The 23,541-nt window shown below is 33.7% G+C and overlaps 2 protein-coding genes across 2 annotated transcripts; both read left to right on the top strand.

Annotated features, from left to right (window-relative positions):
• Nucleotides 1-3,674: 3,674 nt before the first annotated feature.
• On the top strand, nt 3,675-4,628 carry LOC141715100 (protein FAR1-RELATED SEQUENCE 5-like). The gene has a single exon (XM_074518583.1). The coding sequence runs from the start codon at nt 3,675-3,677 to the stop codon at nt 4,626-4,628; it is 954 nt and encodes a 317-aa protein (XP_074374684.1).
• Nucleotides 4,629-4,649: 21 nt separating this feature from the next.
• On the top strand, nt 4,650-5,519 carry LOC141715101 (protein FAR1-RELATED SEQUENCE 5-like). Its single transcript, XM_074518584.1, has one exon. It carries the CDS (start codon nt 4,650-4,652, stop codon nt 5,517-5,519), a length of 870 nt encoding a protein of 289 aa, XP_074374685.1.
• Nucleotides 5,520-23,541: the final 18,022 nt, after the last annotated feature.

Consider the following 23,541-nt stretch of genomic DNA (forward strand, 5'->3'; position numbering starts at 1 on the left):
GACTCAGTATCAGACTTTGTGAAGAGAGCTTTACCCTTGTCTTTCCTTGAGGTTGCTGCCTTGGGGGATTCTTCTTCAGCCTTAAGAGCAACTGTCCTTGACTTTCCTCTTGCTTCTTTGTTCCATCTTAAGTTCATGAGTCTTGAGCATCCCATAAATTTCATCAAAAGTTGTTTCATCAAGATTATAGTTGTCTCTTATTGTTGTTGCCTTCAAATCCCAGCATTCAGGAAGTGCTAACAGGAATTTAAGGTTCGAATCTTCAAGATCATACTCCTTATCAACCAGTGATAAATCTTTCAAGAGTTTGACAAATCTATCATATAAATCAGTCAATGACTCATTAGCCTTTGAGTCAAAGTGTTCATACTCTTGAGTGAGTATTGTCTTCCTGTTCTTCTAGATCGTATCAGTCCCCTGACATCTTGTTTCCAAGGCATCCCATATCTCCTTTGCAGTCTTGCAGTTTATTACCCTGTTTGACATTACATTATCAATAGCACTATGCAGTAAGTGTCGTACCTTAGCATCCTTAGCAATTGATGCGATATCTTCAGCAGTGTAGTCACTCTTTTCTTTTGGTACTGACTTTGCTGCTTCACCTGCAACTGCAACTGCGAGCTTGGTTGGTTTGTGAGGCCCTTCCTTGATTCTATCAAGATATTCTGGATCTGTAGCTTCCAGAAACATGGTCATCCTCACTTTCCATATGGGATATTCAGATGGTCTCAATATGGGAACTCTAATAGTCTCATATCGGCTTTGAATTTGTGTCTTTGGAGGTTCTTCAGCTTTGGTGGGCTTAGTTGGAGTTTCTGCTTCAGACATGATTGTTTTTGGATCTTAAACTGTTTGTGTGTTAACAGATAGGCTCTGATACCACTTGTTAGGTCACACACACTGTAGAGGGGGGTGAATACAGTGTATAGCACAATCAAATCGAACTTTAATAACTCAAGTAACAGAAAACAAACTTTATTCAAAACAATAAACTCTGTTACAGTATGGAACTATTCTCTCTCAGTGATGAACAAATATCACGAGAGCCGCTAGGGTTACAAAGAATAATCTTCTCGATATGATAACACTTATAGTGTAAACCCTATGTCTGTGTTTATATACTACACAGTTACAAGATAATTGCTAATTGATATGGAATATAATTATGCTTCCTAAAATATATCAATCAAATATCTTTTCTTCCAAGTATTCTATTCTTCATAGAATTCCTTCTTCATGCATATCTCTTCTTATGTTTGTCTCGATCTTCTCTTCCTGTGAATCAGCTGTCTTCCTTATCTGAACATTTCCTTTAAGTCCTGATATTATCTTCTGATAAATATCTTCTGAACCTTAGGTACTGACGACTTAAGTTCTGACTTCAGTATAAGTGCTGGTTTCAGTTAAGTACTGATTTGTCCTGTTTAAGTAAGATCTGTAAACTAAACATAAATCACATTAGTCATGACATTATCAAATATATCTAACAAAAAGCATTAATCAACAAAAGTGGTAATCAACATAATAAAAGTGTTAATTGATTTAAAATAGCAAATAAGGTAAAATAATAATAGACTCTACATTATTATGATTGGTTTATTGCAAAAATGAATCAATAGACTCTGGGTTATTTGTGATTGTTTGAATCGTAGATTCTAGGGTTCATGCATAAAACAAATAAACAATCAAACTAACACTAACAAACAATTAATCACAAGTGAATGATAAAAGAAACTAATTAATTGGTAATTACTGAATCAAACCGGTAATTAATTGAAGAAACTAACCAGTACGAGACTAAGAGTAGGGTTGATGGTGAGTGGGCAGTGCCGGGGGGGGGGGGAGATGGTTAGTGGGCAGTGCGGCGGGGGGATGGTGACTGTGAGTAAGAGTAACCCTCGCGTGTGAATAAATTGATACGTTTTCTAAAATATGTTTCTGTATAACTTAAAAAAGGACAAATATATTTTATAACTTTAAAATTATATATATATATATATCTATTTTTGTATAACTTAAAAAAGGACAAATATATTTTATAACTTTAAAATTATATATATATATTCGGGTTTTCTTGGGGCTTCGGTTTTGGATCGGATTCGGATCGGATATCGGGTTTCGGATCAGATATCCGATCGTATATTACTATATCCAAATCCAAATCCAAAAAATTTCGGGTATAAAAATTAAATCCAAATCCAAATCCATATCCAAAAAATTGAATTCGGATTATCCAAAATTTCGGATTTCGGATCGGATTAAATTTTCATCCCTAGTTCCAACAGTGTCCTAGTGGTAACTTAAAATACTAGAACATCCATCAAATGCTTCATTTTTATGACATGATTAGACATGTGCTATTTCATTTTTATCAATAAAAATTTTACTTCCCTTCTTTTTTTACCTATTCTTTCTCTCTCATCTTTTACCTTCCCTCCAATTGTTATTCAAATATAATATTATTTTAATAATAAAATATAATTATAAGATATGTTTTTGGAGTTAATATACAAAAATTTTGTCTTATATTATTGAAAGATTATATTTTATTATATTTATAAAATTTATAATAAACCATTGTTGGACTTGCTCTAAAGACTCAATTTTGGACAATAACGAAGCTTGACCCACCAAAACGTATGTGGCGCCTAAACGATACATGCACATTCAAAAACGAAACAGCATATTCCGTGGAATGTACTCTAAATCCTCTAATTTAAATAAGGGGACAGGTCTTTAGCAACCGTTTGCTGTTTAAAGTTTGTTGACAAACAATTTATCAGCCGTTGGATGGGGGATTAACGGGTGAGATGGCATCCGGACCGCTGAAATTTTCCGCGGTTGGGTGCTGTCCCCTTATCCCCAGCATCCCAACAGCACCTCATTTCACCACAAAAAACACCAAAATTTTCAAGAAAAATTCTACTCTCTCCAAGTTTACATTTTAGGCGATTTTGGGGCATTTTCATCAAGAAATTCAAGTTGTTTTGTCAATTCAAGGTATATTTCTTGTCTTAAATTTCACATTTTCATGGCGGATAAATTATTTGCTCGTATGTTTCATCATAAACGTCAAAATGAAAAAAAGAGGCTATTGATTGTAGTTTACATCTTGATAGTTTAAATAGTAGTGAAGAACCTAAAACCCCTGTATATGTTGAAGATGATGATTTTGTAGATAGAAATGAGGAATTTATTAATTTAGATGACGATTTGGTTGATGTTGAAGATGAAAGTGATGGAAATGAGGTTGAAAATGAGGTTGAAAATGATAGTGATAATGTTGAGGGTGAGGATGAAGATGATAATGTAGATGTTGCAAATTTGTATGAAAATGTTGATGGGGGGAGTTCCATATTTGAATCAAATTTTTCAAAGTGTGGATGAGGCCGGTCATTTTTTTAGGGCTTATGCTTTACAAAATGGATTTGCTATTAAAATTCAAGCTAGCCATCGTAATAAAGACAACGAGATATATGGTCATTTATATGTTTGTAGGCTTTATGGAAAAAGTGTCGTCGCCGAGAGTAGTCAAAATAAACGGCGTAGAGAGGTTCTTCCTAAAAGCGAGTGCAAGGTGAGGATGTATGTCAATTATCAAAAGAAAAAAACATCACTGGGAGGTAACTAGCCTTGAATTGGTACACAACCACGGTCTTGTTTCCCCTAGTAAGATGAATTTGGTACAACGAGAAAGACATGTCAACACCGCGACCCGTAGTTTGATAAAAACGCTTTATGGTTCGGGGGTTCGTAATTGTCAAGTGATGAATGTGATTGGTAACATTCATGGAGGTAATGACAAAGTTGGTTTCAATGTTCGACATGTTAGGAATGTGTTAAGAGACGAGAGGAAGAAAAGGTTTGAGATTAGTGACGCCCAAGCGGGGTTGGACTTGTTGCATAGGTTGAATGAAGAAAGTGGTTCTAAATATTTTATTAGGACCGAAGTTGATGAAGAGAATCGCTTGAAGTGTCTAGTATGGATTGATCCGAGATGTATAATGGCTTACCAAAATTTTGGTGATGTTATGGCTTTTGATACCACTTATCGGACAAATAGGTATGCAATGCCATTTGTCCCATTTACCGGAGTCAATCATCATTATCAATCGGTAATTTTCGGGTTTGCATTGATGCGGGATGAACACGCGTCGACTTTTGAGTGGATTCTTCGTACTTGGCTTGAAGGTGTGGGGAATAATCCTCCATTGACTATAATCACGGATCAAGATCAAGCCATGGAAAGCGCTATTGCGGTTGTACTCCCGAATACTACCCATTTATTGTATTCTTGGCACATTAGTCAAAAATTCCCGGAGAAATTAGCTCATTATTATTCGGCTTTTCCGGAATTCAAGACGGACTTCAACAATTGCATTTATAAATCTCTCACCGAATGTGTTTTTGAAGCTAGATGGGCGTCGTTTGTGGAAAAGTATCACTTGCAAGATCATAAATGGTTAAAGGGGTTATATGAGTTGAAGCACAAGTGGATTCCTGCATATACTAGAAACAAATTTTCGGCGTTTCAAAATAGTACATCGAGGAGTGAGGGGATGAATTCTTTCTTTGATAAGTATGTGAGTTCGGCAACGAGTTTGAAGGAATTCATTGAAAATGCCTAAAAAGCATTGGCAAGGCAATTCATGAGGGAGAAGGAAGAAGATTATGTCACCATTAATCTAAAACATCCCATGAAATTGCATACCACATTGGAGTATCATGCTTCTTGTATCTACACTAAGGAAATGTTTAGAAGATTTCAAGATGAATTGGTTGAGTCTTCAAAATACTTTGTTGAAAAAGACCGACGAGCTAGTGAAGAAGGGGAGAGAATGGAGGATGTTTATACGTACTATAGTTGTTATAGGCCCATGTCCGAGCATACGAGAAGAAATGTTTATTTTGTGGCATTCGAGAAAGCAAGCTCTTTGGGAATGTGTACGTGTAGAATGCTTGAACATTCGGGGCTACCTTGTAGACACCTATTGGCAGTCTTCACTAAGAAACGGGTTTCGGAAATTCCCCCGTATTACATAAACCGGAGGTGGACAATGCATGCCAATAGAGTTGATGGTGTGTTGCCTTACAATTTGGATTTTGGACAAAGTCATGAGATGACCTCAACCGATCGATTTAATAGCATGACAATGTTAACCATGAGTTTTTGTCAAAGTAGCATTGCATCCAAGGAACGGTATGATTATGTCGTTGGAGTGATGAATCGAGAAATACCAATTCTCGAAAAAATGAGCGTTGATGGAATTAAATCTTACGAAAGCAATTCGCAAGCTCCAAATGCAAGTGCTCATGAAGAAACAATTCTTGACCCTATGATGTCCCAAACTAAAGGGAGGAAGAAGGACGTTCGTTTCAAAAGTTCAATAGAATCGATTGGTAAAAAGGAGAAGCCGCCAAGAAGGTGCACTTATTGTCAAATGGAAGGCCATGACAAAAGGAAGTGTGCTAGTAGACTAGAAGATCTTAAAAATGTTCAAGAATCGCAATATAATTAGTGGTGTACCATTTTGTAACCGAATGTTGTAATCTTTAAATGGATTTGAATTTTAAGTGTTTAACATTGCTTTCTTTTTTGTTATGTTTTATTGTCATATAATTGCCAATTATTGTCATATAATTGTGTTTTATTGTGATAGGTAACATGACTAGCGAGTATAGTGGTGAGAACAACTCCGATCATAGTTGTGATTCGGTTTCCCACGTTAGCAACACATTCTCGGACTCCCTACCAAGCGACTCGTGGTATGAGGACAATGACGAGGAAGATGTGGTCTCACCAACTATTAGTGAGATGGAAGATGAATGTGCCGAGTTGATGCCCCTTGTGGACAATGACGAGCCGCCCCATGTGGAGGAAGAGGAAACAGACTTGTACCCACCCGATGAGGAGGCTTATAGGGCCAAAAATTGGATCGAGGCATGCAATTGGATGGAGGGTACTGAACCGTGGAGATTGGTGAACTCTCATCCGGATCCGTACTTCCTTCCGATCTTGAATTTGGGCAACAACACGCCCGATGGAAAATGGAAAAAATCCGGATGGAATGGCGGTAAGCTTGTTAAATGTGATCGGATTGCCGATATTGTAAACTTGAGGCCTCGTGAGGGTTGTAATATGGACCAAATACGCATCGAATATGTGAAGGGTTGGGTTTCATACCTAACGGGAGGGACGGAGAGGGAACGCGGGACATATTTTGCAAGATTTCGTCTCTACGATGGCTCGAATACGATTCCCATTACCATTTGGAACGACTCCAACCCTTACCCTTGGAAACTTACGGAAGGCCATATCCGTGATGGTTGTGTACTTGTTCTCTACCATATTGCATGCTTCGTGGATACTACGCAAGGAGTTGCTCAACACCGGTTATCCGGTGGTCTTTCTAATATACTAGGTATTTTTGGTTAGGACCAATATATTTCATAAAATTTAGTGGACTGTATTGATCGTGTAATTTTCATTCGAATCTATGTATTTTCATTGAATTTTATATGAATTTTCTATGAATTAAAGTATGAAATTTGAGATTGAAAGTGTACCTAAAAATTTGAGATTGAAAAGTAAAATTTACAAGTCGAACTATACATTACAAATTGTTATGAAATGTATTGAAAGGTTTTTTTCAATATTTGGACAAGCGTTGACTTTTGTTGACTTTTTTAAGGAATTTTCAATTTAACGTAAAAAATGAAAAAAAAAATTTGAAAATCACTCATTACCATATTTTAAGACTTTTGAGAGTGGTTTGGATTAGTTGAAGTTAGTTTAGGACTAACTTCCAAAAAATAAGCAATTTCAACAGAAGGTTTGCATGCAAGCCTCTGTTTCTGCTATGTTTTTCTGCTCTGTTTTCTGGAACAAAACCAAAGGGACGGACCGCGGAAATTTTCTGCGGTTGAGCTAAAGAGGGACCGCGGAAAATTTCCGCGGCTGGGCAGGAATTTTTTTGTAATGCAGACTGTATACAGAAATTCACCACCTATAATCCACAAAAATTGCCAACAAAATCCAGCATAATTTACCACCTATAATCCACCAAATTCACCAAAATTGGCAACAAAAATCCCACACACCTATAATCCTCCGAAATCAAGCATAATTCACCAAAATAATCCTCCAAAATCCAAAACAATCCAAAATCCACAAAATCCACCAAAATAAAATCAAATAAAACCGACAATATAAAATCAAATGATATCCAAGTACGTAAACCGACAATATAAAATCAAAAGAAATGCAACTACATAATCCGACAACCTAAAATGAAACGAAATCCAACTACATAATCCGACAACCTAAAATCAAATGAAATTCAACTACGAAGCTTTGTGACGCCTACGCATACGAATCCCGGGAATCCCCCTTGCCTTCCCTAGCTGAAGCTCCCTAGCTATCCTATACCTAAAGGTATCCACCTCCTCCTGCGACCAATTCGGTACCTCGGCTAAGTCATATCCTTGTGTGAAGTAGTCCATGTACTTCATCACATAAATACCACAATCATTAGAGTTTCGTTGCTTTGGCTTGGACGGTAGAGCTAGTACCTCGGCTGAAGTAGGGTCAAGCCCCTCGACTGGGTGTACCATATGCAATAGCCTCGGCAACAACCATGACTGCAATGAAATTATGATCCGAGAATGAATATAATATACAATTGCTAAGGACTATATAGAAGACAGTAATAGTAGAGGAACATACCACCACTCGTATATCCTCACGATAATCCGGCTCGTCATTCATTGAATCTATGATAAGACCTTCAAATCGTCTAGTACCGAACATGAACAAAACCCAATGCACATCTCCGACATAACATGGGATGAATATGTAGTCCGCCTCGAGAACGGAAGGACCAACAGTAGCACTGGAAAACCCGGTAAAGCTACATAATGCTTTATTCCATGCCCTCTGCAATGTATCTCCACCGACCCTCGATGCTTTTCTGATTTTCTTCACATGTCCTTTCCCAAGAACCATGAAGTAGGGATCCATGAAATAATAGACGGGTTTCCTCTCCCATATACCTCCAGTGTGAATCTTCTCCTCCCGAGTCCTTAGCAATCCCTGCAAGTATATATGAATGCAACAAGTAAAATAAATGCAACAAGTAAAATTAATGCAACAAGTAAAATAAATGCAAAAACTAAAATATATTAGACAATGAACAATACCATATAAGTGTATATGATCCTGTCATCAACCCATGTTCCTGGAGCCAGACTCTGCATAGCTGATGCTTGGACGTGATAGTCCTGAACACTAAGACCACCGGGATTTTTCAGCGCCATCCCAAAGCCCCATCCCCAATCTGAATATATAGCATTCTTCTTTGTCATGCTGAGACTCTTAGTGATACTCCACTTCTCCTCTTTCATCCTGCGGGATGCAAGCTTCGCGGGCCTACTAGATGAGGCAATAGACTGGGGTGGCTGAGACACATGCTGGGATGGCTGTGTCATGTCAACGACATCCTGGGAAGGAATGGCTGGAATGTCAAAGTCGTCAGCCAAAGGTGCAATGAAATCTGATTTTATGTTCTGAAATGTGGGAGGTCTGTAGGCGGGTCCTTTGATCTTCTTCATCAACCGAGAGAATGGTGTGAGGAAGGTAGCAGAAATCCTCCCAAACTCCTCCACAAACTCAGGAGGAACCCTAGCATCCAGCTGCTTCAACATATTAAGCCCGACAACCATCTACAAATAAAAACAAGCAAACATTTTTTCATTAATTCCACAAGGATATCATATCATCAAGATGAAATACGTGTGAATGCAAATTTTATAGTGTGTGGGGGTGTAATGTTAAATATGCATATTTGTAAAACACTTACAACTTCATAGCCCTCGAGGCTATCATACAACTCCCCCGTCTTGTACTGCTGCTGAGGCTGTGGATCGGGCTTCCCTATGCGCATACGAGATATATCAGCATACCACGCCATGTAATCAGCCTCCGAAGCTATGTCTACCGAGTCATCTACAAGGCCATCCAAATCTAAACAGAACCTGGCCCATTTGCCAATATCAATAAACCACCGCACCAGCCAATCTTCTCCTGCAAATGTGGCATCCTTAGCCCCCCTGTAACCAACCATGTTCACCGGTGCCCGTGGAATCTGGGGACTAGAACCAAACTGTCTCAATACCCTGTCCGGATGCTGCCACTCGACCACGTCGTAACATACAAGGGGAACTCGACCGCACCCAGCTAACTGTGCCTGTATCATCTCGCTGTCCATAACATCCTCGAACCTAGCATACGGCCTCCAAACCACCTCATCACCAGCAACACCATCAAACTCACCCCTATAGAACGGTAAGCTGTGGTGAGGGCCTGACATCCTGCGTTTCTTCGAAACCCCGACATGAGTATCACTAGCATAGGCCCATCCCTCAGCAATCGGATAATCCTCCTGACCGGGAGATCGTAAAGGCACGCCAATACGAGGAAATCTCTCGTAAGACCAAACCTGTAACACCCAGACACAACAAGCAATGCTCTTGCTGCCCTTCCTTGCAGCAATCTCCAAACCCCGGTATATATGAGCTAACACAGCTGCACCCCAAGCATAATAAGGAATCTCCCGCATATTAATCAATGGGTGCATATACCGAACATGAACAAAAGAGCGGTTGATGCTGGGGAAGAGGATACAACCCATAATGAATAGCAGATACGCCTTGGTATGTACAACCGTGGCCCTCATATTGTGCTTCTCAGGCTTCTGTGCACCATATCTCTCAAACGACCACCCCAGCTTGATGTTATTCCGATACAAAGCCTCCTTCACCTCCTCCTCGGTCAAAGGCTCAAACCAATTATTAGCAAAATACACCGCCTTGTTCTCTATCACCCCACAAATCAGCGCATCCCCCTGAACTGGCGCCCCTAAAATAAACCCTACATCCTTCAATGTAACAGTCATCTCCCCCTGCCTCGTGAAAAAAGTGTTGGTCTCAGGTCTCCAACGCTCCACCAAAGCAGATATCAACCGAGTGTCAGTAGCCAAGACAACAGCAGGGTCTGCAAAAATCCCAAACCCAAGCATGTGTAGCAATTCCCGCTGTGGTGTCCTTAACTTCCACAAGTGCAATGACTTGTTCCCTGAATAGCTCTGCAACTCATCTCTCCCTGCACCATCCCAAACATCCTCACTGACGTGATACCGATTATCCCAAATAATATTATGCGCGTTAGGACCCGACAACATATTCCCGAAATCATCAAAATTATCCATACCTGAAAATATTGCCAACGAAATTCATCAATCACCACAATAAAAATACCACAACGTACACAATAAAAACAATCACCACATATATAAACACCAAGTTCACAATACATTCGAAATAACTACCCATTATTTGCAACAAAATTATATGTTAATTGCATCCATACTTTTACACTAACATAACTCGAATTTAACACTAAATTTATCATTACAAATTTGAATTATATATAAATTAAATTAAAATTCGAAGTATAAATAAATTAAGGGTGGGTTAATAATTCGATTCATCCTACAAATTATCCTAAAATTTCGAATTTACTATTTAGCACTAAAATTATCACGAATAATCCTAAAATTAATCCTACATATTCGAATTATCACTAAAATTGTATTGTAACACTAAAATTCGATTTATAAATAAAATAAGGGTTAATAATTCGCATTATCCTAAATATTATCCTAATGGATTTTACTATTTAGCACTAAAAATATCACGAATAATTCTAAATTTATTCATAAATTGTCACAAATTTATCCTAAATTTATTCCAAATTTATTCCAAAATATCCTAAATTTATTCCAAAATATTCGAATTAACACTAATATTCGAATTAAAATTAAAAATTCGAATTTAATACACTAAATTAATTCTAAATTAACACTAATTTTAATTCCACAAGGATATTAAAAATTTGAATTAAAATTGTAAATTCGAATTAAAATAATAAATTCGATTATTAAAATTTCGAATGGAAATTGTAAATTCGAATTAACATTAAAAATTCGAATTTAATACACTAAATTAATTCTAAATTAACACTAATTTATCCTAAAAATCGAATTAAATCATGTCCAAATTATGAACCCTAGAAATTCTAAAAGTTTGAATTTAATCATAGTACGATTCATATGTTAATTCATACATTATTTAACCCTAAAATTTTGAATTATATACACAAAATAAGATCTACAACAAAAGAAAAATATAAGTTTATATCAATAAAACTGTAAAGAACATAAAAGAATCGATTATATACCTTAATAATGGAAAAGGAGAATGATTTAAGGTTGGGTTGCTGTGATTGTTGTTTGTGGTGGGTCTGCTGGCTGTGTGTTTGTGTTTGTGTTTGCAGGCTGCGGCTGTGTGTTTATGTATATAGGTTTGAGAGAGACTGTGTTTGTCAAGAATTAGTTAAACAAAAAACGCTACCAACCGCTGAAAATTTCCGCGGTTCGTGCGGAGGGTATTTTGGTAATTACTACGGACCGCTGAAAATTTCCGCGGTCCCTTTGCTGCTGTTTTAATTACCAACAGTTAGATCCACCATCCAACAATGGAGAAACTGTTTGTTGTATACCGGTCTACAACAAATATTTGTTGTAGACCGGCCCCCTTTAAATAATCCAATTTGGAATCTGGGGACATAACTAGTACAACTTCACTGCAGAACAAAAGGTTTAAAATAGTACTCCTACCACCATCCATCTGGATTGTATATGTGCATTATTTTTACGTATTTTGAAAGTTCTATAAAGTATTGTTTTATGATATTTTTTTTTAAAAAAATTTGAAATAAAAATTTAAACATGAAACTTTTATTCAGAAAAAAAAATTTAAAAAAAATTATGAATTTATACTTTAAATGAGTATTAAAAAACGTACCCAAAATTGATGTATAGAATTGAATGGTACTGTGGGGTGGTCCGGTTGAACCCTTATCGCACTTTACGGCACTCCAACTTTACCTACGTACTTTATCCTCGAATAATTCTAAAATTCTCCTATTTTATATAATTAATTTTCAATTAATTACAAACTAGGATGAATGCTCGTGCGATTTACGGGTCATATTTTTATTTTTATAATTATGAAATATTCAATATTACATAATAATTTATTTTACGAATAAATAACTGAAGCTGAGCACAGCTGAACACCTGATTTTATTTTATCATACAGCTTTGAATATCTCATTTTTATTTGATATATATTGTGTGATGTCACAGTTACCAAGAGATCATGTAATATAGCTATAGTCATATTAACATGGGTGCTTTCAAGAACTCCAAAAACTTGTAATTTTTTCAAACTCTCTAATCAGAATGTACTAATCCAGGAAGTTTGAGACATGTCTTACATTAATAATATGTCTAAGATAAATCTCTGAAATCCTCTAAATAACAAAATAATTGATATACTATACACACACCTAATTAGCCCTTATTTTAAAAAGCGAAAATATATTTTTAATAGTTATTTTAAAAAGTGTCAATAAGAATTCTTAAAATTAGTTACAAAATAATTGATATACTATATACAAACCTAATCAGCTCTTATTTTAAGAAGCGGAAATATATTTCTGATAGTTATTTTAAAAAGTGTCACTAAGAATTCTTAAATTTAGTTACATAATTGTATTATCCTGAAAATGAAAAAATTGAGACGATTTTGTCACGGTCACGAATCGTCCTGTTAAAATGATAATAAACACCATATTTCTACTCCAACTTATTATCGATCACTTACATGTGAATTTAAGCATATTTCTGTCCACTTTCCGATCATCTCATTACCTCTCATATCTGCCCATATCTTTGTATTCATCAATATGTATTTTAGTTGTTCCCTAGTCACCTATCTTTAATTTTTCAATAATTAATTTATTTATCTTTCATCTATCGACCAAATCTAATCCATGTTTGTAAACCCCTCATTAACTTAACTTGCATTTTCAAATCTCTTCATAAATAATGATTTTCATAAAATGGTTATCATGATGATGATGAATATGATGGCAAAATGAGTAATCTAATTAGGTATTTTATGCAATTACATAATTTGAAAATTGATATATGAGTATAATTTATTCCGAAGTTATTTTAAATAGATTTTTATATTCTAGTTATATATTTTGACTCACCGATCGAAATAGCGATTTAATATATACATAAATAATATAGATATTAACTAAATATATGCTATCAAATTTATTCATATAAATCAAACCATAGTCGGTATATATAACGATAATTTATATTATATATTTTTTAATTACTAATATAGACAAATGTATTGTAATAATCTTATATAAAGTTAATCGTAATATAAATATCACAAATGAGTTAATGGTTTTAAGAAAGGTAAAAAAGTATTTTCGTTCACTATTTATAAATATAAACATAGTTTTGCGGGTACATGAAGATTATAGGGCTCGATCTTTTAAAACACAATATTTTAACATTAACGTAAGTAGAGGAACACATTATTAATTTAGTAAAAGACTCAAAATTCAAACCCGTAGTTAAATGTAAAAAAAGTATTTTCGTTCAATATATATAAATATAAACATAATTTTACGGGTACATGAAGATTATAGGCTCGATCGTTTTAAAATATAATATTCTAACATTAACGTAAGTATAGGAACACATTATTAATTTGGTGGAAGACTCAAAATTCAAACCCGTAGATATAACGCATAATTTAAATCTCATAGATTCCTAATCATTCAGATAAACATACAATAATTATTAAAAAGAGAGAAATATACAAATATTTTTAAATTTTATTAATTTAGATTTTTTTTAAAGAGAATTTATGATGTGATAGTCAATTGAGAATGTAGTCAATAAGTTTTAAAATTGTAATAAATGTTTTTATAGCCTAAATGGTAAAGTGTATCATTGATAGCATGAAGTCATGGGTTCGACTCCACCCAAGATATACTTTTTTATTTTAATATATTTAATTGTTATAAGAGTAAATGAGTAATTTTCTAAATGGCATCAAAACACATTGTTGAGCCATAATCTATATATTCTTAAAGTGTACTCCTTAATTTATCCATTTTCCAAATGGGTAAATTTTTTTTACCCATAATCCATATTAAGTGTAAAATCACTAGATTCATGGATATATCCACAAAATTTACCCAATGGGTAAATTAATTTACCTATGACCCATATTAAGTATAAAATCTATATATCCATGGATATATCCATATAAGTTTACCCATCTTTTTACCCATCACAACACTAAACATGGAAATTTTTTGAATTTTAAAATTTAAATATCTTATCTAAGGAAAGATTTGCATGATTTTCTCACATCTGTTACAACACTAATTCAATGATAATTATTGGTTTTCTTATGCTCTCTCATTCTTTGCAAGCATGACCTAATTTTCATAAAATTCTTGATGAAGATTTGATGTGTATCATGTTCGTCATACAAGTTTACAGAATATGTTGTTCATCTGTTAAAACCAGGTTCATGATTTACTGAATATATCCGGATTGATTCTCGAGGAACAAGTACATCAGGTATTCATCTCCTTTGTCAGTTTACTTATAATAACATCATTTACGCAATATTGATAATGTGTTTAAAAATCCATCAGAACCAGAGAGTCAAGGTAGTGTACACTTTAATTCCATTTCTGATTCATTTATTGAAAGTGATAATGTGTTCATGTATTAATTCAGTTGTCAAACGTCGTACGCGTGGGAAGAATGTGGACAAGAATCTCACAAATTCAGCGAACAAATATGATACACGTAAGCTTTCTCTATAGAATTTCAGATTGGTTGATGTGTATATACGTTTGACAGACCATGTTATGTAACATACCATGTATCTTCTCCGACTGAGCATATGAGTAATGATAAAGAAAATACTACTCCGAATTTACATAACAACGAAGAATATTTAAGAAAGTTCCCAGAGACTTTGGTTCATCACACAAATGGTAATTTTCTCAAACCTTTAGGATAATGTACATTGTTATACATATATTTGATGTGCTTATGTTAATAAAACAGGTCATTCTGTAAGAACTCCGTTATCAATTATTGATCAAAGCGTGACACCAGAACATGGTATTGGTCTCATTGTTTATCCGCCTGATTATTTTTATACATGGATTGATAATTGTGTCCTGAAGTTTCTATTAACATTCAGGATTAAGACAACTTTCGAAAGGTGTGTTTCATAGCGGAGTTGCGGCAAATCTGGAAAGTAATAGAATGACATCAGAGTACATCAATGATATCATTCTTCATCCATTCTGATTGTTATTATATAGTTTTTGTAATGATGTCTTCAGTTTGCATATATGTGTCGTGTTGCTGTTAATAATAAAATAGGTCATTCTGTAACAACTCCGCAATCAACGATTGATCAAAGCGTGACACCACAACAAGGCATTTTTATCATTTTTTATCCGTCTGATTCTTTTTATATGTGCATTTATAATTATGACTTGAAGTTTCTATTAACTCAGGAATAAGACAGTTTTCGAAAGGTGTTTTGCATAGCGGAGTTGCAGCAAATCTGAAAAGCAATAGAATGACATCAGAGTACAATAATGGTATCATTCTTTATCCATTCTGATTGGTATTATACATTTTTTGTAATTTTGTCTTCGATCATTTATTATATCTGTTGTGTTGCTGTTAATAATTTAGGCCTAATATATTGTTAAGATCATCAATAGGTAAAATAAGGATGGATTTTACCCATTACTACTAATTATTAACTCTAATTCTCTGAATTTTATTAACAACTTCATGCAGGTACTGTTTCATCTCAGTTTACACGTTTAAACAGCAGCCGTAAAGTATTCTAAAGAGTCCTCTTTCAATATTTGATGAAAATATATCTCCTAATATTTCAGCAGCCTCCAAATCAGGTTAATTTTAAAATAGTTTGATCAACATCTTATTCTAGTCTATTAGGAGATGTTGGTCATGTTTCATGCTTCCATTTATTTTTCATCTTCTATGTAGTGCGAAAAGTAAGACTTCGTTTAAAGAATTTGAACAAACAAGATCTCGGTATTTTTCGTAACACCTTAGCAGATGGAGAAATCAATAGAATGACACCAGAGCACAATAATGGTATCATCATTTTTACTCCATTCTGAGATGTATCATACCTTTTTATTATTGTGCCATCAATTTGCCTATATATGTTGTGTTTCAGTTAATAATATAGGCCATCCAATGAGAACTCCTCTATCAAGAACTGATGAACGTGTGCCGCCTAATATATCGTTAAGATCGTCAAGAGGTAAAATTTAGTTGGATTTATTTCACGATTACTATTTTTAACATCTAATTTCCAGAATTTATAGCGGAGACATGCTTCAGGTAGTATTTCATCTCAGAATTCACGGTTAACACAACAGACACATAGTGTTCTGCAGACCCCTCTTGCAGAAAATCTTGAAAGCCATATAATTTGTTCAGAAGAACCTAATGGTATAATTCTTGATATATCTCATTTTTCTGATAAATCTGTTATAAAATTGCTTTTGAAATTATGGATTTTGTGGGAATAGTTGCAGTAATGAATAATAGATCTATGATGCAGCCTGTTGCGGTAAAAAAATCACAATCGTGTCTGCCGAGTCCTCTATCAAGATATGATCAAAATATATCTCCTAATATTCCATCAAATTCAAAATCAGGTTAATTTTCATTACTTTCATTAACTTCTTATTTCAGTCTATGTATGAGTGTTTATCAGCGCATATGCTAAAATATGTTTCCCATCTTCTATGTAGTGCATAAAGTTGGGATTCGTCCAAAGAATTTCAACAAAGAAGATCTCGGTGTATTTCGTAGCACCTTACCAGATTTGAGAAAAATATCCGGATAATGTACGTCATCACCTAATATTCAGTTTTCTTCTGCAACTAATACACAGTCCTCAAGTAATTTTTTAAACAATAAAATGCAATTCTGGATGTATCAATTGATTACGAAATTGTCAAATTCTAAAAATTTCAGTATTCTGAAAAATATTTTTTCAGGAATGTATCCCTCTTCTCAGACAGCTGAACAAAGTAAAAATCAATTTCAATGCATAATATCGCCAAACATTCCTGTCAAAGGTATCAAATTTTACGGCTTATTCCTGAAAATTACAAAACTCTGAAGGATTATTTAAACAATGTGTCATGTTTAATACTCTGTATCTACTAATGTATATCATGCAGAACATAATAGTAAAAATGCAGAAATTCAGAATAGTAATAGCAGTGGAAATAGTTCTCCCATATTCTCAATTCCTGAATCCGGTGTGACAACCGTTCACAAATAAAAAGGTGTCAAAAAGAAAATTGTTGCTGACAGTGAAGAAGAACAGAATCATTCAAAAAAGTTTTTGTGGAAAACTATCACCAGGTCCTTCGTCGTTCAATACAGCAAATGTAAAGAGTACATTTAAAAAAGGTGAAAGTTCTAGGCAAAAAAATTTAGTGAATGAGTTCAACGATGTTGATGACAATGTTACCATCGACAATGATACAACATGTGGAGGTATTAATTATTTGTTTTCGAATAATTTCAACATCGATAGGATGTGGACCAGCGTTAGCTCTGAGAATGGATCAGTCAAAGGATATAATGTCATTTAGCTTGATGATGATGTAAATCTTATGTTTTAAAATTTTATTATGGTATTACGTAAAATCCTACCTTCTTTTGTATACAAAATGTAACATCTTTTTTGTTTTAGAATAATCACGTCCATGCATTTGCTTATCCCAATATTTGGAATGGATTCAAAACTCCGGTGATTAAAGGAGGCGTTTATGCTTTTGACCAATTTTCTGTGAAAGATGTTGTCGGTAATCTGAAGCCTGTACAAGCTGATATCTGCATCAGATTTTCACAATATACTACGGTCACCGCTGTTGAAGACGATGGCATGATTCCTGCCTACAAATTCGAATTTCTGGATTTAGGTGATCTTTTTGCTGAGGCCAGCAAATATCAGCCACAACAATAGCCTGAATTTGCTATAGGTGACCTTAATATAATACTCTTTTGGTTCAGATTATTAGTTTTTTAAAATGCGTACCTTAATATTTCACTGCATTTTATCCTTCACTAAATTAAATTATATTGCTCTGTTTAATTTAGATGTAATTGGAGTTATTGAGGATTTTGAACCTCTAACAAAACTTGACACAAAATTTGGCATGCGAGACATTGTCAAATTCAGGATTTGTGATTCCAGGTTTGTCGAATGTTTTAATATTTATCCTGTAATTTTAATTATTTTCTGAGTTCGCCTCCAATAGGGAAGTTTATATATGTTCATTTTTCAATATAGTAATCATCATAAAGTCAGTGTTTGGGGAGATCTTGCTGTGCTAGCCAATAACATTTATACTAAGGAACTCCAGTCTCCAGTCATTGCAATAATAACGAGCAGAAAAGTTACAACTTTCATGAGTAAGTTCTCTTTAACTACTTAGTATAAATGACCTTGACATTATACAACAATTTCCTGAACTATATTGCTTTGATTTAGATACTGTGCAAATTGGTATTTTGCCATCTTCAAAATTGTACCTCAACCTAGATGATGAATCTGCGACTGATATGAGGATGAGGTACTACAATTAAGAATTATAATAATTACATAATTACAGCACATTTGCACGTTTAATAACAGTTGATAGGAGGTTGAGTTAATAAACATTAATATTTACCTTTGTAGGTTGAAGGAGGAGGGATATTTGTCAAAGAGAGAAAAATATCTTAAGGCGGCAAAATCTAAATTTGTTCAAACCTTTATGGAAAGAATGACATTAAAGGATCTAAATGAAAAGCTGACATATGATGACTTGAAGGTTTTATAACCTTTATACAATTTGCACGACACAACCATATTGAATATGATTTATTTTTAAATCTGAACTTTTTTCACTTCAAACAGAAAATGATATACACCACGTTCTCAGTTGTTAAGGTGGATGAGGATGTAGCATGGTGGTTTTATAGTTGTAACAAATGTCAACAAGAGGTTGAACGGCTTGACAGGAGATTTTGATGTAATAATTGCCCTCGCATAATTCCGGTTGCCCCTAAAAGGTAGAACAAATTAGAGTTATATCAAAAATTTATTATGCTTTACTCTGTATTAAAGTCAACTTTCAATACTTATCACATAATTCCTTATAAATTCAGGTTTCGTATCATGGTCATTGTCGAAGATGATACATTTTCATGTAATGTTATGCTCATAGACCGAGCTGCTAGAAGGATTGTTGGCACAAGTGTAACAAAAGCGTATAATGATTTTGAGAAGGTATAAATTCATTACAACAAAGTACATCCAATGTAATGTTCTAAATTATCAGTTAAAGTGTTTAATAATTATTACATTGTCTCAAGCTCCTGAAGAAGGCCTTCCTCATGTACTTAAAGATTTGGTTGGAAAGGAAGTCACTGTCATTATTCAGTTGAACAAAGCAAATGTAACTGAGGATAGTACCATATATTTGATGCAAATGACATATTTGACACGACTATGCGGAGTCCAAGTCCATCTGAATCTGCACATATATCAGAATCTTCCTCCATCAACTTTTCCGTTAAATGTAAGTTTGGTTTTTATATGTTATAATACTCGAACCATTATAATTTTATAACTTTTAGTCTTCCAACAAATCTTTATAAAGCGTAATTGTTTTTGTGTTAGTCTGTTGATCTTGATGTCATTGATCATACTTCAGGCTCTGCAAAATCAGTTATCAAAAAAATTAAAAAGGTAAGATACATGTATGCATTGTGTTTTCTTTTTTTTTTTTGCATTAAATCACTTATATTTCGTTCATTAATTATCCTCATAAGTTGTAAGATAAGTTGTTTTTCTACGTTAAATTTAAAGGATTACATATTGGTTTTGGTTCATGACGTAAGTCTAAGTTACATTATAATTTGATATGAATTGATTGGTATAAATATATTAATAAGTACCTATATTCTATAAGTTTTTCCAGTTGTTTTGATCATATTCTAAGAATTTTTAATTTGATAAAATTTGCAGGAGAAGTAATACAGGAGTTTATCACTCAATTATTTTGCTTGATGTTATGTACGAAAGCTGGATTGGATTGGTGTTTAGCATTTCTGAATTTCGTTTTAAGTAATGACCTTTATCAAGTTGTGATCATCATATTCTATCTTTCATAACTTTGTTTTCCGTAATTGATGTAAATGAATTTTTCAGATTGGACAAGTTGTACGTACTATAATCCAGTTTCTTTTAATTTCCAGAATTTCTATAATAATTTCCTTCAATACTTTATATCATTATTAAGGATTGCTTCATATATTTATCTATGTAATCCGGTACTTAGATTCCTGTTTTTAGTTTTCTTTAATTTTATCCGTTGTACAAATTATTAAACTTAAGATATAAAAGATTGACCAATTATTTATACTCCACAAGTACTTAATCAAACTTATCGATGATAACATTTTAACGCTATAGTTTCTCGAGAGTTGTGAATAAATATTTTATTTACTACATGAACTCAACAAAAATTTAATTTGAACGGCACGGAAGACAATAAAATTTAGATGCATAATCCAAATTTAAACCAATAAAATCCATAAGATTAATACATCATCTTTCAGACACAAAGTACTCGATCACATTCATCTACTTTCCAATTTAATAGAGATTAAACACACTATTCGATAACTATATCGAATATTAAGTCTTCTTGATGAAAAGTAAAAACCAAGGTATCGTCTTTTTCCAGCTCATTATCTGTTGTAAATTGGTTCCATCCAGCAGAGAATCGAGGCAATCCAGTAAAACACACTACCTTAACATTCCATGTTAGAAGCCCCCTCCTCAAGGTTACATTTTCACCATTTATCCATCTCCTACCATTTGGCTGTATAGCTGTTGGGATGTACTGCAAAAAAATATCATTTTTGAATTAATTAGCCACAACACAAGTGAACTTTATATTGTATTTGTGAAAATATTGTAGGTGAATTGAAGGATTAGTGTAACAATACCGCTCCATGACATGTGTTGTTTACATTTGAAGTTGTCAGCGTTGCGGTGAACTGCATCGCCATTACTTGATCATTTTCCTCATCAATTACACCCTCTTCTACAACATCTTATGTTGCTCCTTCAATATCCATATCAAAGATTTCTTCTTCTTCCTGCATTCCTGCTTCAGGATTTTCTGCAGCATCATCAGCCTCTTCTTTAATATTCATGTCAACAATCTGTTCTATTTCTGCAATTCCACCTTCAAGCTCTTCATTAACATCTGCAGACAATTAAGAAAATGTATTAAGATGAATATTTTCATAAATAGCTTCTCCATATTAGTGAATGAGTGCATTGCTTCAATAAGTCTTAGCATTTTAACAAGAATATTATATGACTAATATTTGGTATCCTAATTACCAGATAAATTAAATGATATGCAGTACTTAAAGTATTACCAGTTCTTGATGAACATCTGAAAGGTAATTTTTTAATTTTTGAACTATCAAAAATGACAGTGTCAAACTTCCCAGATCCTCTGTAGGTAAGCAACATAAAATCCTTCCTCTTGAACATTTTGTCATTGACTAGCTCCAGTAGATCAGAAATCGTCCCAGTAGATTCAGAGTACTGAAAATTGTATATCATTTCATTCTTTAACATCAACTGTATTTTGACAGGTATTAACTGTCCAAAAGAGGTGTAAAACTTTTCTGGTATGATCTGTCACAAGCATCATAAGTATCGCTAGGTTTAAAAGTTAGTATTGCTACAAAAAAGAGATATTGATCATAGTGCGGGAAAATAATGATTAATGATTAGGCAATTTAAAGCTTACTATTACTCCAGAGTCTACTGCATCGCCAATACCAAATACCATGAACTTGCAATAAATTCCACTTATTGTATCTATAAATTAAATATCATTATCCAATTTTAGTCATAATGAATAATGAAAATTAAAATTCTCTCTCAAAACAAATAAGTAAAAACTTTGTATAAATGTGCATTTACCTCTAGAAGATAAATGCGACCGAGAAGCGAGTCTTGCAGAAGTATAATCTACTTCAATTGCATCAGGATTTAGTGCACAGACCACAAATTGTCCCAGGTCCTCTTGCTTGAAAATCAGAATTGTAGCTGAATACTACCTAACTTCTTTCAAGAACCATGTAAGCTTTACAAAACTGTGGTCTTCATGTGAATACTTGACATCAAATTGACGACCATTTGGTAACCGAAACCAAACTTTTTTTTGGCATCACGCTTGCAAATGTTGTAGCCAACCTCTCTGGTAATTTCTGTATAAATCAGTTAAATTTTAAAAAAACTCATTAGTAAACTATACTTGCAGCAATCTATAGATTATAGCAAAATTAAAATGTTAAATTTATAATATATTAAATAAAAAACTTACCACTACATTTTGTACATAGTTACCGGATTTAAGAATCACAATAAACTCTAGAAGCTTGGATACAGAAATATCCATCTAATAATTACAGGAACAGAAGATAATTATTTTTAAATTTAAAAAACCATTTAACTAGATTCTATTAATATGAATTGATATGATTACATACCATCTTTTCCTTCTGCTTCAATTTCAAATTTGATTTAGGAATATTTGCATCCTTTATTAGTGGCAACCAACTACAAAATTCCTGCAATGGATTGATCTCATCTGCTTCTTCCATTAAAAGACCTTTTCCTTTTTCTCCGTCATCAAATTTATGTTTAATCTCCATATCTATAAAATATGTAATTAAGAAACATATGTCCAATAAGTATAAATTTAAAATCATAAAGATTTTAAGACACTGATAAGTGACATACCTTCACCTGAATCCAAATGAACCTGTAGAAACCAATCTTTTCCAATCATCTATTTTCCTCTAATACACCTTTTCAAATAATCAATCTCTAATCCATCTTTCTGAAATATCCTTGCTGAAATGATATCACTATCATCCATTGTAAATAAAAGTGTATCTCTTTCGCGCAAATGAAATATCATTAGCACATATCCAAGGCACTAAAAATATCCATTTGCCGAGTTGTATGAAACGAAAGATTCATGCCCTTCAAGCGAGATTTTCATTATTTTCATGAGATTTTCACTGTATTTGTACCGCACCAAACTTGGTACAACCTTGGAAAAAATAATAAACAATGCAATATTTACAGATTACACATAAAAACACAAACACACAAACATATAAACTCTATTATATATACAGCCTTTTCGATTAAATCACATAAAAAACTACTTACAAAACCTCCACATGCCAGAGTATCTTTAGAGACAATTTTCAGAAATGATTTTGGCGCAAACAAGTTTCCTGCCACAAAAAATAAAATAATTTATAAGTTTGTAATATTTAGAATATCCATAATTGAATCAATTTAAATATAGAATTTAAAGTAGTTAATTTATCATATTACCTCTATCAAGATCTTTCTCATAAA

Source organism: Apium graveolens, chromosome 3 (genome assembly GCF_009905375.1).
Source record: "Apium graveolens cultivar Ventura chromosome 3, ASM990537v1, whole genome shotgun sequence".
Lineage (NCBI taxonomy): Eukaryota > Viridiplantae > Streptophyta > Magnoliopsida > Apiales > Apiaceae > Apium > Apium graveolens.